Source organism: Pituophis catenifer, unplaced genomic scaffold (genome assembly GCF_029215685.1).
Source record: "Pituophis catenifer annectens isolate HBS135680 unplaced genomic scaffold, rPitCat1.0.hap2 SCAF_4, whole genome shotgun sequence".
Taxonomy (NCBI): domain Eukaryota; kingdom Metazoa; phylum Chordata; class Lepidosauria; order Squamata; family Colubridae; genus Pituophis; species Pituophis catenifer.
Genome location: NW_027256884.1, coordinates 3,003,408 through 3,020,025, shown reverse-complemented (window position 1 = coordinate 3,020,025; position 16,618 = coordinate 3,003,408). Strand labels below are relative to the sequence as shown.

Below are 16,618 nucleotides of genomic sequence, written 5' to 3'. Positions count from 1 at the left end.
TGATAACTGTAAACCTTTCCATCCTTCCAGCATTTCTTTAGTTTGACCCAGTAGTTTCTGGTAGTTGTCTTCTTTAATGGTTGGCGAACCTATGGAACGCGTGCCAGAAACGGGACACAGAACCATCCTGCGCGGGATGCGTGGCCTCGCTGGCTCCTCTTCTGCATTCCTGTGCACACATGCACGCCGTTCACGCACACGGAGCATTGAAGCCCGTAAGAGCAGCGTTCCATCGCGCATGTGCGCCAGCACCTGAACATCTGGGATTCCGTCGCGCCAGCTGTTTGTCAGGTGTGCCTCCGTGCCAGAAACCGGAAGTTTGGGTGCTGGCGTGCGCATGCACAACGGAATGCTGCTCTTCTAAGTTTCGGCACTCCCCGTGCGCGTGAAGGCCAGCGAGGTTGTGCAGTCCAAGCAGGCGGTTTTATGTGCCGTTTTTGGTACGCAGGTTGGCACGCGGTGACGTAAAAGGTTAGCCCTCATTGTTCTAGGTGTTCTCCATGCACTGCAATACCCAGAAAGATATTTTTCAAATCTTTATAGACATTTTAAAGGGAAACTATGAGCAACTATCAAAACTTTCATCCGTTAACTAGGAGTAGTAAAGAGACAAAACCATGAAATTGTGTGGTCATTTAAACCAACTGTTACATTCAGAGGGCTAATATCACCCAGGGTTGTTTTTCTGCTTACACAATGAAAACCCTTCACTCTTGTAGAGCATGTCAGGGTTCCAAGTGACACCCCCACAGAATCAAAACTCCCAGGAAGGCATATTCCTCAAAGTATAAATTTATATGGAAGATAAGTCAAAAAGAAAAAAAAAAGCATAGCAACTGAAGTATTGAAGCGGGCAAGAGATGATGGATAGATGGTTTTGGGTGTTTTTATTTGCTTTGTTTTTCCTCTCTCTTTACTTTCTTTCTTGGGAAGTAGGTGACATGATTAGAAATTAGGTAGGACAGAAAGAAAATGTTGTTTAACAAAGGATGACGTGATTAAAAGTTAGAAGAAGAGATAGAAATAAGAGAAAAGGGGAAAATTAGTGTATACACTTTTACATCATAAAATAAGAGTAATAATAAGAGAAAACATGGAATAATTGAATAATGAAAGACTGCAACTTTATATAAATATGTATTACTATTAGAGATATATAAGTTGGATTGAAAGTAATAACTATGACTAATGCTGTTAGTTTTATTTGTATTAGAATGTATGATACCCAGGTGCCACACTGTTCACACATTGATATGTTTGTAAAAATAAATAAAAAATAAAAAACTTAAAAAGAAGAGCCTTGGTAGTACAGTGGTCTAAAGCACCCTGTTATTAAGACCAGCTGCCTGCAATTACTGCTGGTTCAAATCTCACCAGGCTCAAGGTTGACTCAGCCTTCCATCCTTTCTAAGGTAGGTAAAATGAGGACCCAGATTGTGGGGGCAATAAGCTGACTTTGTATAAAATATACAAAAGTATGAAGGCTATTGCTTAACGCATTGTAAGCCGCCCTGAGTCTCCGGAGAAAGGCGGCATATAAATCAAATTTAAAAAAAAAGAAAAGTATAAATTTATTAGGGATGTCATATTGGCACATCTGGGGAACCCCTGATTCTAAAAGCCCCGCGTTTTCCCCATCCAAATTAAAGTCAAAAGTTCTTTCCCCCACAATCCACATGACCGTCACATGGTCCAATCCAGTCACTGTCCCAACTCCAGTTGGTCTCCCCACGCCTCCCCAGCACCTGGCGAGAACCTCCTTGGTTCCCAGGGGAAAGAATTTTATTAGGGTTACCAAACCCTCGTTATCTCCTCCTTTCCCTCCTCCCGTTCCCACAGCTTGCCCAGCCACTACTGTGGCAGCCCTGAAGATGCCAAGAAAAAATGGCTCCAGCTCTGACAAGTGTGAAGAGAAGAGCAGCAAAGATGACTAGGGGACTGGAGGCTAAAACCTACGAAGAACGGTGGCAGGAATTGGGTAGGTCTAGTTTTGTGAAAAGAAGGACTAGGGGGGACATGATAGCAGTGTTTCAATATTTGAGGGGCTGCCACAAAGAAGAGGGAGTCAACCTGTTGTCCAAACCACCTGAAGGCAGAACAAGAAACAACAGATGGAAAGTAATCAAGGAGAGAAGCAACCTAGAATTAAGGAGAAATTTCCTGACAGTGAGGACAATTAACCAGTGGAACTGCTTGCCACCAGAAGTTGTGGGTGCTCCAACACTGGACATTTTTAAGAAGAGATTGGACAGCCATTTGTCTGAAATGGTATAAGGTTGCCTGCTGAAACAGGGGGTTGGACTAGAAGACCTCCAAGGTCCCTTCCAACTCTGTAATTCTGCTACTCTTTCCCTTCAAAAGTTTCTTCAAGAAATCGAAGAAGTGTCAGGCCCAAAGGATCAGGACCATACATTAAGTTGCAGTTCAGAAGGTTCCCTGCCCAAGGAAACTGTAGGCAAGAATGAGGTCAATTAAAATTCAACATCAAACTGGCGCCGGATAAGGGTCAAAGGAATTCAAGAGGGGTTGAGCTCAAGACCATTTGTGACAACGTAAAGGCTCTAAGCTGATGATGTGCTTAACCCCACCTCAGCTCTGCCTGCTCCTCCCCTACAGCAGTGTTTCTCAACCTTGGTAGCTTGAAGATGGGTGGACTTCAACTCCCATCTTCACTGCTGGCTGGTGGATTCTGGGAGTTGAAGTCCACCCATCTTCAAGCTACCAAGGTTGAGAAACACTGCCCTACAGGAAGAGAGGTAGGGAGAAGACTCCTTTAGGAGAAAGACGTTATTGGATACAACTTCTGAGACTGAGATTTAAACTTTCCGAGTATTATCTATTTTTGGAGCTTTGATGCTTGCACTGTGATCATTGGTGGTATTCAGCCGGTTTGGACCGGTTCGGGCGATTTAGCCACCGTCCTATTTAACCACGTTTTCTAAGCGACGCGCATGCATGCAAGCTGCACAGATGTGCAAAGCACACGCGTGGAAGGCGCGCATGCAAATCGAGCACGTGTGTGGCGAAACGGTGGTAAAAATCTGTGAAACCCGCCTCCGATTGTGATTCTATACTGTCAAAGTGATCAATAAAGAAATCTGATTGTATTCATAATTGATTGGATTAACTGTGGTGTTGGAACCGATTCCTGGGCTGCTACTTCCGTCCTACGAATTTCCAAGTCAAAAGACACTCTGTACCAGTGGTGAAATCTAAAATCTGTTACTACCGGTTCTGTGGGCGTGGCTTGGTGGGGGGGAGTTAATGTGACTGGGTGGGCGTGGCCAACTTTTTTTTTTTTTTAACTTTTAAAACCATTTTTTTTTGTAAAAAAATGATTTCAAAAGGCTGACGATCCCAGCTGAGTTGCCTGATCATCAGAGGCTTTTTTAAAAAAGCCTCTGCAGATCAGGCAACACAGTTTAGATCATCAGAGGCATTTAAAAGAAAAAAAGGGTTTTTTTTCTTGTAAAAGCCTTTGACGATCCCAGCTGAGCCGCTCGATCATCGAAGGCTTTTTTTTTTTTTTACTTTTAAAAGCATTTTTTGGCGATCCGGTCCGAACCGGGAGCATTTCACCCCCGCTCTGTACTGCCGTTGTTTACTTTCTTCCTCCATGAACATTTTGTAGAGGGGGGGAAAAAGAAGGAATATCCAAAATTATGGAGAAGGGTCAACCCGTTCTCCAAAGACCTCAGGGCAAGAGAAGGAGAAACGGATGGGAGCTTTATCAAGGAGAAAATCAACCTAGAAATTAAGGAGAAATTTCCTAACAGCAAGAACAATTAATCGGTGGAACAACTTGTCTTTAGAAGTTGTGCGGGCTCCTTCACTGGAGGTTTTTAAGAAGAGATTAGATAACCATTTGTCTGAAGTAGTGTAGGGTTTCCTGCCTAAGCAGGGGGTTGGACTAGAAGACCTCCAAAGTCCCTTGCAATTCTGTTATTCTGGATTCTGACCGCCTTCTAACATGGTGGGAATGAAGAGAGCTCCTGCATGAGGAAAGGTTAGATGGAGGTCATACACAGAGCCTCCTGATCACGGGATGTCCGGTTTTTCCAAGGCACATTTTCTTCTCTGCTTTTCAGACGTACAAACGATGCAAAACAACTTCGTTCCTCTGTGAACCCGGAGAGAAGATCTGAGCGGCCGGCGATCGGCTGGATTTTGTAATTAAATAAATCACGTCGCGAATATGCACATCCTGAAGTTTGACTTTGTTTGCCAGCAGTATAAACACCTTCCAAACCTGATAAATCAAACCTGATTTCGTGGCAGAAGCCCTACAATGATAGAATCAGATATTGTGCATGAGTAACTTCCTTCCTCCGTTCTCAAGCTGTGAGATTGTATCACTTCCCTCCTTCCTTTTATCCCAACGGGTTCCCATTACCTGCTAGACACGGGAGGGGGCTGCCTCTGTGTCCTAAACAATTACTCCTGTTTCTCCATGCTACTGGTTGAAGAAATTCTAAATAAATCTAGTCATTCCCCTGATCCAGGTCTCTTGGAAGCCCTGGAGGCCAAGCAAAGCAGAAACCCAAATTCAAAGCAGAAATCGAGTGGGTGAATTAAGACCTTCTCTGGCTTTATGTCATCATTAAGTTTGTTCCTTCGTTATTTTTAGATTCATTTATGGAACGGTTCAACGTCCAGCTTGCTGAATTATGACGGTTCTTTGGCACAAACAAGCATTCCAGGATCTTCCTTTCTTTTTAACTATTTGAAATAGAGTAACAAGAGTTGGAAGGGACCTTGTAGGTCATCTAGTCCGACCCCCTGCTCTCAAGCAGGAGACCCTACACCATTTCTGACAAATGGCAGTCCAGTCTCTTCTTGAAAGTCTCCAGGGATGAAGCTCCCACAACTTCCTAAGGCAGTGATGGCTAACCTTTTTGCCGTCAGGTGCCAAAAGCGAGCTGAGTGGGGGGGATTGTGCGCACGTGTGCCCACACCCATAATTCAATGCGCCCCATCCCTCCATGCATGCACGCGTGACCCTACCCCCGCTTTTGGCACGTGATGACACGGTGGGCGCGGTAGACCCATTTTTTTGCCCTCCCCAGGCTTCAGAAGCTTTCTAGGAGCCTGGGGAGGGCGAAAACGGCCTTTCCCCCACACACACACCCGGAAGCCCTCCGGAGGCCCGGAAACAGCCTGTTTCCCAACTTCCGATGGGCCCGAAAGGACTGAAAATCAGCTGGCCAGCGTGCACATGCGTGCTGGATTGAAATAGGGCAACGCTTGCGTGCCCACAGATATGGCTCCGTATGTCACCTGTGGCACCTGTGCCACAGGTTCGCCATCAACTTCTGTTCCATGAGTTGATTGTTCTCACTGTCAGAAAATTTCTCTTTAGTTCTAGGTTGAATCTCTCCCTGATCAGTTTCCACCCGTTGCTTCTTGTCCTGCCTTCAGATGCTTTGGAAAATAAGCTGACCCCCTCTTCTTTGTGGCAGCCCCTCAGATGTTGGAACACTGCTCTCATGTCACCCTAGTCCTTCTTTCATTAAACTAGACATATCCAGTTCCTGCAACTGTTCTTCATATGTTTTAGCCTCCAGTCCCCTAATCCTCTTGGTTGCTCTTCTCTGCACTCTAGAGTCTCAACAGTTTTTTTTACATCGTGGTGACCAACACTGGATGCAGGATTCTAATTCTAATGCAGAATTCAGATACTTGAAACAAGAACCCAGAACCTTCTGAAAATAAAGCATATGCCATGTAATGGACAATCTGGTAGAAATATTCTTGTACAGCCAAATCTGATGCCAGATAATCAATTAATCATTATTCTGTTAAATGTTAAGGTAGTCTTTACAGATGTCAGAAGCCAAATGTCTTCAATTATTAGTGAGCCGTCTGGGATTAGGAACTGTCACACAGTACCTGTAAATGCTTGACAATGTTCACTACTTCTCGAGTCGAGTAAGGATAATTGATAATTCCTTGGTCAGCCAAACTTCGCAGCTCTCCAAAAGCTGCTACCAGTTTCTGGAGAACCGAATCAGGAACATCAGGCCCGTACTGTCGAAGCATTGCCAGCTCCGAGTTCGGTTTAGGGTTATCCACAGCATGACAGCTAAATATATCTCCTGGAACAAGCAAGAAGAAGAAAGGAGAAAACTGCGTCCAATATGATAATTCATTTGCAGTTCATAATAAAGAAGAAAATTTGTGGTACTTAAAACTTTACACTCTGTTGTGCTACAGTGAACTCAGAGGGGTGCTTGCGAGATATTTTAATTTTTTTGTTGTAATATTTTTTTATTGTTTTATATCATACATTTCTTTTATTTCTTGAGGCATGTGCTCTCTAGGTGTCCAAGGTTTTAACGTACAAACAAACATCATTATCATTGTCATTATAATCATATGTATATAGACAAATGTACAGTAACATATAAATAAATACACGATAACATCCATCATATAATAACATATATTACCTTCCATTGTAATATCAATTATATAACCATCAAGTAAGAAAAAGAAAATTACCCGTCTGATTTCCTTTCTCATATACCCCATATTCCACCCAATTTTACAACCACAGTCCATCTCTTTCCATCTCTTCCCTTCTCCTTCCCTCTTTTACCTTCTCTGCTCAACTTCTCTCCTTCCCTTTTTCCTTCTCCTCTCTTCCCCTTCACTTCCCTCTCTCCTTCTCCTCTCCTCTCTCTACTTCCCTTCCCTCTCCTCCCTTTTTCTCTCCTCCTCTCCCTTCTCCTCTTTCTTCTTCTCTCCTTCCCTTTCTCCTACTCCTCTCCTCCCATCCACTTCCCTCTCTCTTTCTCTCTTTTTCTGTCTCCTTCCTTCTCCTCTTCCCCCAGCCTTTCTCCCCTTAAATTCTAAATTTTTGAAGAAAACACGTGTTAAGCTTAGCTTGCCGATGACGCTACTACTAGCCCTTCAAAATGGAGCTTATTTTTAACTTATATTCTTTTTTTGAAAAACATTTTCCTAGGAAAATTATTTATGGCCCAAAATACACGTTTCTTTTCCCAAATAGCAAAGGGGTAATGGAGGCTAAAATAAATAAATGGTTTTAATACACCTAAATTAGGAGCTTCCTTGGAGTTTTTTTTTTCTTCTTCCTGCAACCAGACTCATGAAACAAAAGTTGCATTTTTTTTTTCATAGACCATAAAATAGAAGCTTTTACAAAGTGCCTGACTTACCAAGAGTTCCAAAAAAGTCGTTTCCCAAGAAAGGGAACCCCGGCCTGTTAGCTAAAACAATCATCCTAAAATCCGGATGAATTACTATGACATTTTTTCTCCCGTCTGCAGCAACAGGATCTGGGAGTTAAACAAACAGAATTAGTGTTTTCGATCTGACTTTATTCCAGAAAGAAAATGACACAATGATCAAAAGATAGCAAACAGCTAACAGGTATGGGGCCCGTATAACAACATGGCAATCAAACTCCATAAGCTATAAATCTATTAAACTACTATAAATTCAACTGTTTTACTTGAATTCTTAAAGATACTTTAATAGTAACAGTTAAAAGAATATAACATGCTGTTTGTTCAGATGCTATTCAGATCGAACGGCAAACTGACAGGCCAAATTACGTATGACTTTAGGAACTCGGGGCCACCGTGAATGTTATTTTAAACTATATTTTTTAGTTTTTAGTCCAAAATAAAGATAAGGAACAGGATCTGGATTGGAAGTAGGGAATGCCAGGGTATTTTAAAGATTTTTTTGTTTTGTTTTGTATCATCATCCTAGCATTTTTCCCGTAGGTGCAGGATCCAATTAGATTAGATTTTTATTTTTTTTGGCATGATTTATGCAAAAGATTATGTAAACGACAGGCGTGAACGTCCATTCCTAATTATAAGAGAGCGTTGAGTGAAAGGATGTTCAAGCCAGGAAAACAACAAATCTGTCTGGGCTTACTCTAGAGTAGGGGTGTGGGCTGCATCGGCCTGTGGGGTGCTTAGATCTGGCCTGTGGGGTCGGCCTGGAAACAGCAAAGGACTGGTCTGCAGTGTCTCTGGTAGCAAAAAAGGAGCTGGGGGGGGGCTGCATACAGCCACCCCGGGTCCCGTTTTCGGCCGCAATGGCCTCCTGCAGCCCTCTGCCAGTGAAAATGGAACTCCGGGGGGGGGGGGCGGAGGGGTTTGTCACGCACAGCTTCTTCGAGCTCCATTTTCACTAGCAGAGGTACTGCGGGTCACCCAGGCCGAAAAGAGGGTGCACCCCCCCCCCCCCGTGCTCCGTTTTCGCTGGCAGAGAGCTATCAAAGCAAACTAAAACCGAAACCAGAGGAGAAATGTTTCGTCTTTTGCATTTGAGCATGCAAGAAGGGACAGGAAAGGAGAAAGGGAAAGAGGAAAGAGAAAGGAAAAAGAAGGAAAGATGTGAAGGAAGAAGAAAGGAGAAGGAAGAGGGAAGGAAGGAAGGAAAAAGAAGGCAAGAGGGGAAGGAAGAAGAAAGGAGAAGGAAGAGGGAAGGAAGGAAGGAAAATGAAGGAAAGATGTGAAGGAAGAAGAAAGGAGAAGGAAGAGGGAAGGAAGGAAGGAAAATGAAGGAAAGATGTGAAGGAAGAAGAAAGGAGAAGGAAGAGGGAAGGAAGGAAGGGAAAAGAAGGCAAGAGGGGAAGGAAGAAGAAAGGAGAAGGAAGAGGGAAGGAAGGAAGGAAAATGAAGGAAAGATGTGAAGGAAGAAGAAAGGAGAAGGAAGAGGGAAGGAAGGAAGGAAAATGAAGGAAAGATGTGAAGGAAGAAGAAAGGAGAAGGAAGAGGGAAGGAAGGAAGGGAAAAGAAGGCAAGAGGGGAAGGAAGAAGAAAGGAGAAGGAAGAGGGAAGGAAGGAAGGAAAATGAAGGAAAGATGTGAAGGAAGAAGAAAGGAGAAGGAAGAGGGAAGGAAGGAAGGGAAAAGAAGGCAAGAGGGGAAGGAAGAAGAAAGGAGAAGGAAGAGGGAAGGAAGGAAGGGAAAAGAAGGAAAGAGGGGAAGGAAGAAGAAAGGAGAAGGAAGGAAGGAAAAAGAAGAGAAGGAAGGAAGGAAGGAAGGAAGGAAGGAAGGAAGGAAGGAAGGAAGGAAGGGAGGAAGGAAGGAAGGAAGGTTGGTTGGTTACAATAAGAGTGAGTGAGGGTCTGAGGGAAATCCTGCCTTAGCACTTGGCCACCACAGGTGCCCCCGACACAAGTCCTGTGTCACACCCACCATGGCCACACACACCCGGTCACGGCCCCCTCCCTGCTCCCTGCCCCCCGAGGTCAAACACAACCCTGATGCGGCCCTCAATGAAACTGAGTTTGACACCCCAGCTCTAGAGCAAGAAAACTGCTAATTTGCCTCTTGGACTCCTGCTTGTATTCTTTTAGAAAGACAGTTGTATTTTCCTTGTTGCATTACATATTAGAAATTAATATGAATTCATAACGAACTCCATCCGTTTCTCTGAAAAAAAATTATATCTCCTCATGCATATATCCGTGTTTCCCCGAAAATAAGACCCTGTCTTATTTTTTTTTTGAACCCCGAAATAAACGCTTGGCCTTATTTTCGGGGCGGTCTTATTATTTTGGGGCGCGTGGAGCAAGACGGGACTCCTCTTGCCGTCTTACCTGATTTCCAGCTCTGTCTCCCTAACCCTAACCAGAGGAAATGGCGGGGACTGGATGCGCATGTGTTTAAATATTTTCGGGAAGGGCTTATTTTCGGGGAGGCAGGGTATTTTTTTTTTTTAAAATAATTTGATTTATATGCCACCCTTCTCCGGAGACTCAGGGAGGCTTATAATATGCGCTTAAAAGCCCGATTGGGCTTATTATCAGGGGATGTCTTATTTTTGGGGAAACACGGTATTATTAACAGCTCTTAATTTATTTATCTACAATAAAGCCGGCTATACTTTCTCCCTCTGGGGCCGCTTACTCGAGACAATGCGCCTCCCGTCCGACAGAATCATCTCTCCGCTCTCCACCAAAGTTTTCAAGATGCAGGTAACGTTGGTGGGCGCCTTGTCTGCCTCGTCAATCATTAGGATGTGGCCCTTTTTGACGGCTTTCACCTAGAAAGAGATGATTTGGAACGAGACAAACGTTCCCAGGGGGAAAAAAAAGATATATATTACGGATATGGAGGAACCCAGTGTTCGCAGCCTAGATGGAAGGCAGAGCCAGTAAAGCAAAGAAGATTCCCAGCTCATCCCAACAAAGACAGAAAAATCCCACCTCTATTTCAAATATTTGATGAATGGGGATTAGAAGAAAACAAGACCTATAATTCTCTCTCTCTCATCCATCCATCTACCTGTCTATCATCCATCCATCCATCCATCATTTATCTCATCCGACAGTCCATCCATCCGTCTATCATTTATCTATTTGGTCAGTCGTTCTGTTTGTCTGTCTTTCTCTCTCTGTCTCTATCCACCCATCCATCCACCCACCCATCATTTATCTCATCTGACAGTCCTTCCATCCATCCATCCATCCATCTATCATTTATCTATTTGGTCAGTCGTTCTGTCTGTCTGTCTTTCACTCTCTCTCTCTATCCATCCATCCATTCATCCACCCATCTGTTTATCCCTATATCTCTATCTATCTATCTATCTATCTATCTATCTATCTATCTATCTTCTCTCTTTCTGTCTGCCTGTCCATCCGTCTCTCTGTATCTCTCTCTCTCTCGGTCTCTCTCTCTGTATCTATCCGTATCTCTCTCTCTGTCTCTTTGTCTATCCATCCCTCCAGCCCTCTCTCTCTCTCTGCATTTCTGTCTTTTTCTCTTTCTCTCTCTATTCATCCATCCATCCGCCCGCCCATCTGCCTGCCTGCCTAGCTACCAATTATCCATCATCATCTATCTAAAATCTTATCATAATGAATAACGTCATATATCTAAGACCCGGTTTTCTTAAAATGTGAGGCAAATCCTGAATTCATCAGGTGCTCAGCTCCGGGAAGGCCGCAGCACGGAAGTCCCGGGGTTCTCAGAGTTCACCGAGGGGAAGGACAAGCTGTGGTCCACCAGGAGAGACTTACGAGGGGAGAGTCTTCGTACACAATCAGGCCCTCTTTCACGGACGGCTGCAACGTCAGGCTCTGCACGGTGGTGTCTCTAAGGGCAGCAAAACAGGGACACGTTTCTAGGCAAAGATCCCAGCTGACCACATCAGTGCATTGGGTGGAAAGTGTGTGTGTTTGTGTGTGTGTGTGTGTGTGGAGAGAGAGAGAGGGAGGGGAAGCTGCATTGGCAAACATGCTGTCCTATTTTCTACTCCCTAATTCACAGGGGGAGGCAGTATTTTTTTTTTCTTCCCTTTTAGTCAATTTTTGTAGGTCACCGACTTAAAAGTGAGCAGATGCCACAAAAAGCTCTAATATTCCAAGCTGGGCATTTTGATCTCCAGTTGGAGAAATCTAAGGGCATTTAGTAGATCTGGAATACAGACAGTCCTTGACTTACGACAGATTTTTTTTCCAGAATTTCCACCGCTAAGCAGTTGTTAAATGAGTTGTGCCCGATATTACGACCAATTTGGGGGGGGGATCATAATAACCACGGATTAGAGCCGTGGCGGAGCAGCGGTTAGAATGCAGAATTGCAGGCAAACTCTGACCACAGTCTCCGGTTCGATCCTGACCGGATCAAGGTTGACTCAGCCTTCCGTTCTTCCGAGGTCGGTAAAATGAGTAAACAGACGCACACATATACATACACAATCTGAAGGCCTCTCTCTGATGGAGTGAGCAGTTAAGAAACAGAAAATATAAATAAACATTAAAAATATTTTAAAAAACTAAGATAGATAGATAGATAGATAGATAGATAGATAGATAGATAGATAGATAGATAATCTCTTCGGATTGTGTGTGTGTGTTTGTGTGTGTACACACACACACACATTCATACACAATCTGAAGAAAAACCAGAGCCCCTCTCTGACGGAGTGAGCAGTTAAAAAATATAAAATATAAATAAATATATTTTTTAAAAAGGCCTTTTGCCTAACCCCAAAATTTGACAGCAAGAATCCTGCTATTCAAAACTCAACTCACCTGTGCAGCTGCAAATATTCCCTTGGTCGATTTAACAGGTGAAGGAATCTGTCGACAATTTTATTTTTTCCCACACCCTGTAACAACAAGGCAAGCACAATGAGGGGATGTTTTAGGGGCGAATATAAGGCGAAACAGTCTACTAAATTCGGGAGCTAAAATGAGAATAGCCCTGAGTTTCTGGCACTAAGACACCAGGCCACATCATCCGAGATAAATACAAAATTATTATAACGAAGCTAAATTCCCACATAAAACCAGTATTAATTCATGGGGCTCCTTGCAAACAATACAGCGTTAATTGTATTTTAAAATCAAAATGGGGAGATTTATTTGCTGCAGTATTAAGGGCTGAAACGCCTCGTGGCTACGTTACAGGTACTCCTCGATTCAGGACAATAACAGAAACCAAAATTTCCGTTGCTAAGCGAAAAAGCTAGTTTTGTCCCATTTTACGACCTTTCGGCCGTTAAGCGAATCACTGCAGCTGGTTAAGTGAGTCACATGGTTGGGAAGTGAATCTGGTTTCCCCGTCGACTTTGGTCGTAAAAGGGGATTGCGTGACCCCCCCCGGGACTCTGCGACCGTCATAAGTATGAGTCGGCGGCCAAGCATCTGAATTTTGGTCATGCTGCGACAGCGTGAAAAGCAGTCATAAGTCACATTTTTCACTAAATGAACGGTTGTAAGTCCAGGACTACCTGCATACATCTATATATATATATATATAAATGTAAATGTTCGTTTGTTCAAAATCGTAAATCTCCGAAAGTTCTTCACCGATTGCTTTGAAATTTTGACACAACATTGCATTCGAATACGGGCGTGTTTTTATATGGATATTATATAGATGTCACACCTGTGACAGGTAAAAACATGCTTTTTCGCATGTTGGCGTCCAACAGCGCCATCTGTTGGACGTAAAAGCAACACACGCTAAACTACGTTGCAGCACCACAATGGCAGGCGCGAGCCGGGTCTTTTCCCCTCAGCTCCGCCGCCGCCAAACCCATAAGCAAAGTGGCGGCAAATGTCAACCGCCGCGAAGCGTCCTCCCGACTAACGGAGTATGCCGTACCTTTGCCAGGGACCCCGATGCCGTCTGTGTTGTGGAGAGCTGCGAAGGTGAAGGCGGTTATACCGGCAAGCCGGGAAACCAGCTCTTACACCCGCGGCAAACTGGGACGGAGGCAAAGTAGGCGTGACCTGAGCTACAGAGGGAAATTATTGGCACTCGGTCAAAAAATATTGTATACCCACAAGACTGGGCCACAGCAACGCGTGGCCGGGTACAGCTAGTTATAAATAAACCTCAAATCTACGTTAACTTGCAAACTAACAGCTTCGTTTCTATTCTTAAATTAAAAGGGAAGATTGTCTATGAATATTTTTCATGCAATAATTCATCGGCTGGCTGACGTCCATCCACCTATAGCAAAATATCTAGGGAGGCGTTTATTTTGGCTTGGAATCCCATCACAGCTATAACTGGAAACTTTCAGATCAGCCAGGTTTTATTAACCAAACACAATTCCCAGATAACTATTTATGCACATGCACACACACAAACAAAATACACACAGAGCCCTCTACCTCCTTTTATTTATTTTATTTTATTTTATTTTATTTTATTTTATTTTATTTTATTTATTTTATTTTATTATTTTATTTTATGTTATTATTTATTTTATTTTATTTTATTTTATTATTTTATTATTTTATTTTATTTTATTTTATTATTTTATTATTTTATTTTATTATTTTATTATTTTATTTTATTATTTTATTATTTTATTATTTTATTTTATTTTATTTTATTTTATTTTATTTTATTTTATTTATTTTATTTTATTTTATTTTATTTTTTTATTTTATTTTATTTTATTTTATTTTATTTTATTTTATTTTATTATTTTATTTTATTTTATTTTATTTTATTTTATTTTATTTTATTTTATTTTATTTTATTTTATTAAACTTGTATGCTGCCCTCTCTCCCAAAGGACTCAGGGTGGCTCACAACGATAAAAAAACACATGAAATTCAGTATAAAAACCAATACAATAAAAACCAATACAATATGTATCCCCACTTCAATTATGACTAAGGGCAGTCTAGCTACCAATGAACAGAAAGCTTAAACCATTTTACTATTTCAGGCAAGGAGGCTGCAACCAGATTTATTTACATTTATTCGGAAATCACATTTACAATTTCAGTGAAATTGACTGTTAGCCACATGTACGTAGAGTTTTTGTAGGTTTTAAATATAGAAAATTGGTTCGATAAAATTGGATTGTCCTTACCTGGTTACCCACTAAAAGAAGATGTTCTCCGAGCAAAAAATCTTTTAACATATCTTCCATCACCATCATATGCTAATAAAGAAAAGAGACCCATGTTTTCAAATTGGAAAGAAAATAAGTAACAGAGCAACACTTATTAATACCGAATCAGCCGAACAAAATTTTAGCCTTCTGTAGAATCTCTAGCACTGATGACATTCCCTAGTTGGGTAATGAAACTTCTGCAAGAAAACCACCAAACTCAGAGAGCATCAAGGACCCTTTCATTTCAACCCTGAGCTACAAATATTCTCATTTATTGGAATCATTACTATGGTTTTTGCTATTCTGGGTTGGGACGTCAATGGAAGGGACAGAGAAAAGAAGGGGCTTCGAAGCCTAGAGGGTGAACAGACCAGTAGTAATGCTGCACTTTGGAGATGCTGAAGGGTTTAGGAGAAATAGGGGTCACCATGCACCTCATTCCATAAAATGCGCCTGGTGGCACAGCAGACTAATAGCTATTAACATCCAGCTGCCTGCAATTACTGCAAGTTCGAATCTCTCCAAGGCTCAAGGTTGACTCAGCCTTCCATCCTTTCTAAGGTAGGTAAATTGAGGACCCAGTTTGTGGGGGCAATAAGCTGACTTTGTATAAATATACAAAAAGGATGAAGGCTATTGCTTAACGCATTGTAAGCCGCCCTGAATCTCCGGAGAAGGGCGGCATATAAATCAAATTAAAAAAAAAAATTGGTCCAGAATCTTTGTAGGACCGACTCATATCTGAAAATGTTCCAGGTTTCATTTCTGCTAAAACAAAACCTGATCCAAATTGGCTCATCAACTGTGTTAGAATAGATCTGGAAGAGACCTTGGAGGTCTTCTAGTCCAACCCCCTGCTTAAGGAGAGACCCTATACCATTTCAGACAGGTGGCTTGTCCAGCCTCCTCTTAAAAACCTCCAGTGATGAAGCAGCACCTACAACATCTTGTAGCAAGCTGTTCCACTGTTTAATTGTCCTCACCGTTCCAAAGTTTCTCCTTGATTCCAAGTTGTTTCTCTCCTTGATTAGTTTCCATCCGTTGCTTCTTGTCTTGCCTTCTGGTGCTTTGGAAAATAGGTTGATCCCTTCCTCTTTTTTGGGGCAGCCCCTCAAATATTGAAATACTATCACGCGCCCCCCCCCCCCAATCCTTCTTTTCTCTAGACTGGCCACACCCAAATCCTGCAACCGTTCTTCATGTGTTTTAGCCTCCAGGCTTTTAATCGTCTTAGTTGCTCTTCTCTGCACTTTTTCCAAAGTCTGAACATCTTTTTTTGTAATGTGGTGACCAAAACTGGATGCAGGATTCCGAGAACCCCAAGAACCCACAATATACTTGTTTGGGATTTAAAACCGAAGACACTTTCCAGATCATTCGCACACAAGAACTAAAAAAGGCAGCAATAATGCCCCCAATGATCTTGGATACGTTCCAGAATTGAGTTAAATATAGTTGATGACACAACAACAGAAACCAATGTAAACTTCTTGACTTGGGAAAAACCAGAAACCCACTGCACAAGTAGACAGCAGAGATTACCCCGCTGTGTATTTAAGGCTTGTAAAAATAGCTTAGGATTTAATTTTAGATAGTTAAAAAAAATAAAGTTGAATTATTAATCTAATATGCTGCGGAAAAGACCGATGTAGTTTGATTATTATATCAATGAATTATTATATCTATGGAGATTCTCAGTCATCCAGGTCATGGTTGTCCCTAAGGTGCTTTTTCAAGAGGCAACTGGACTTTTTAAATTTTTCCTTGAAGAGGTTTTGCTTCTCGCCTGAGAAGCTTCTTCAGTTCTGCAGGAATGGTGGAGAATGGAAGGATTTATAATCCTTAACATCATCAGATCATTAGGAGTCCCTCTGACTCCACTTGGGGGTGTCTCTGTTTCTCTGTCCAAGTGGCCTCAATGAATCTCAGAAAGAGTGCTATCGACCTGCAAGGAATAGAAATCCTTCCATTCTCCACCATTCAGTCAGAACAGAAGAAGCTCCTTGGATGAGAAGTGAAACGCCTTCAAGGAAAAATAAAGAAAAGTCCAGGTGCCTCTTGAAAAAGCACCTGTGGATCAACAGAGAACTGTTGAAACTTATTCTGTCTTGATTCACTGAATGTCCAGTTCTGGACTCCATACTAGAAGAAGGATGAGGTCAACCTAGAACAGGCTTATAGAAGTGCAGAGGGAACAAAGAACCATCCTATGAAGAGACAGTGAAGGAATTGAGTATGGTTACTCTTGAGAAGACTGAAGA

The 16,618-nt window shown here is 42.3% G+C and overlaps 1 protein-coding gene across 1 annotated transcript in view; it reads right to left on the bottom strand.

The window, feature by feature from the left end:
• The window catches only part of VWA8 (von Willebrand factor A domain containing 8), a 107,485-nt gene that overhangs the window by 49,162 nt on the left and 41,705 nt on the right, over positions 1 to 16,618 (bottom strand). The window contains 6 exon segments of the mRNA XM_070944244.1: positions 5,890 to 6,095; positions 7,182 to 7,301; positions 9,896 to 10,031; positions 11,011 to 11,086; positions 12,028 to 12,104; positions 14,334 to 14,405. Of these exon segments, the coding sequence (XP_070800345.1) occupies positions 5,890 to 6,095; positions 7,182 to 7,301; positions 9,896 to 10,031; positions 11,011 to 11,086; positions 12,028 to 12,104; positions 14,334 to 14,405 (687 nt within the window).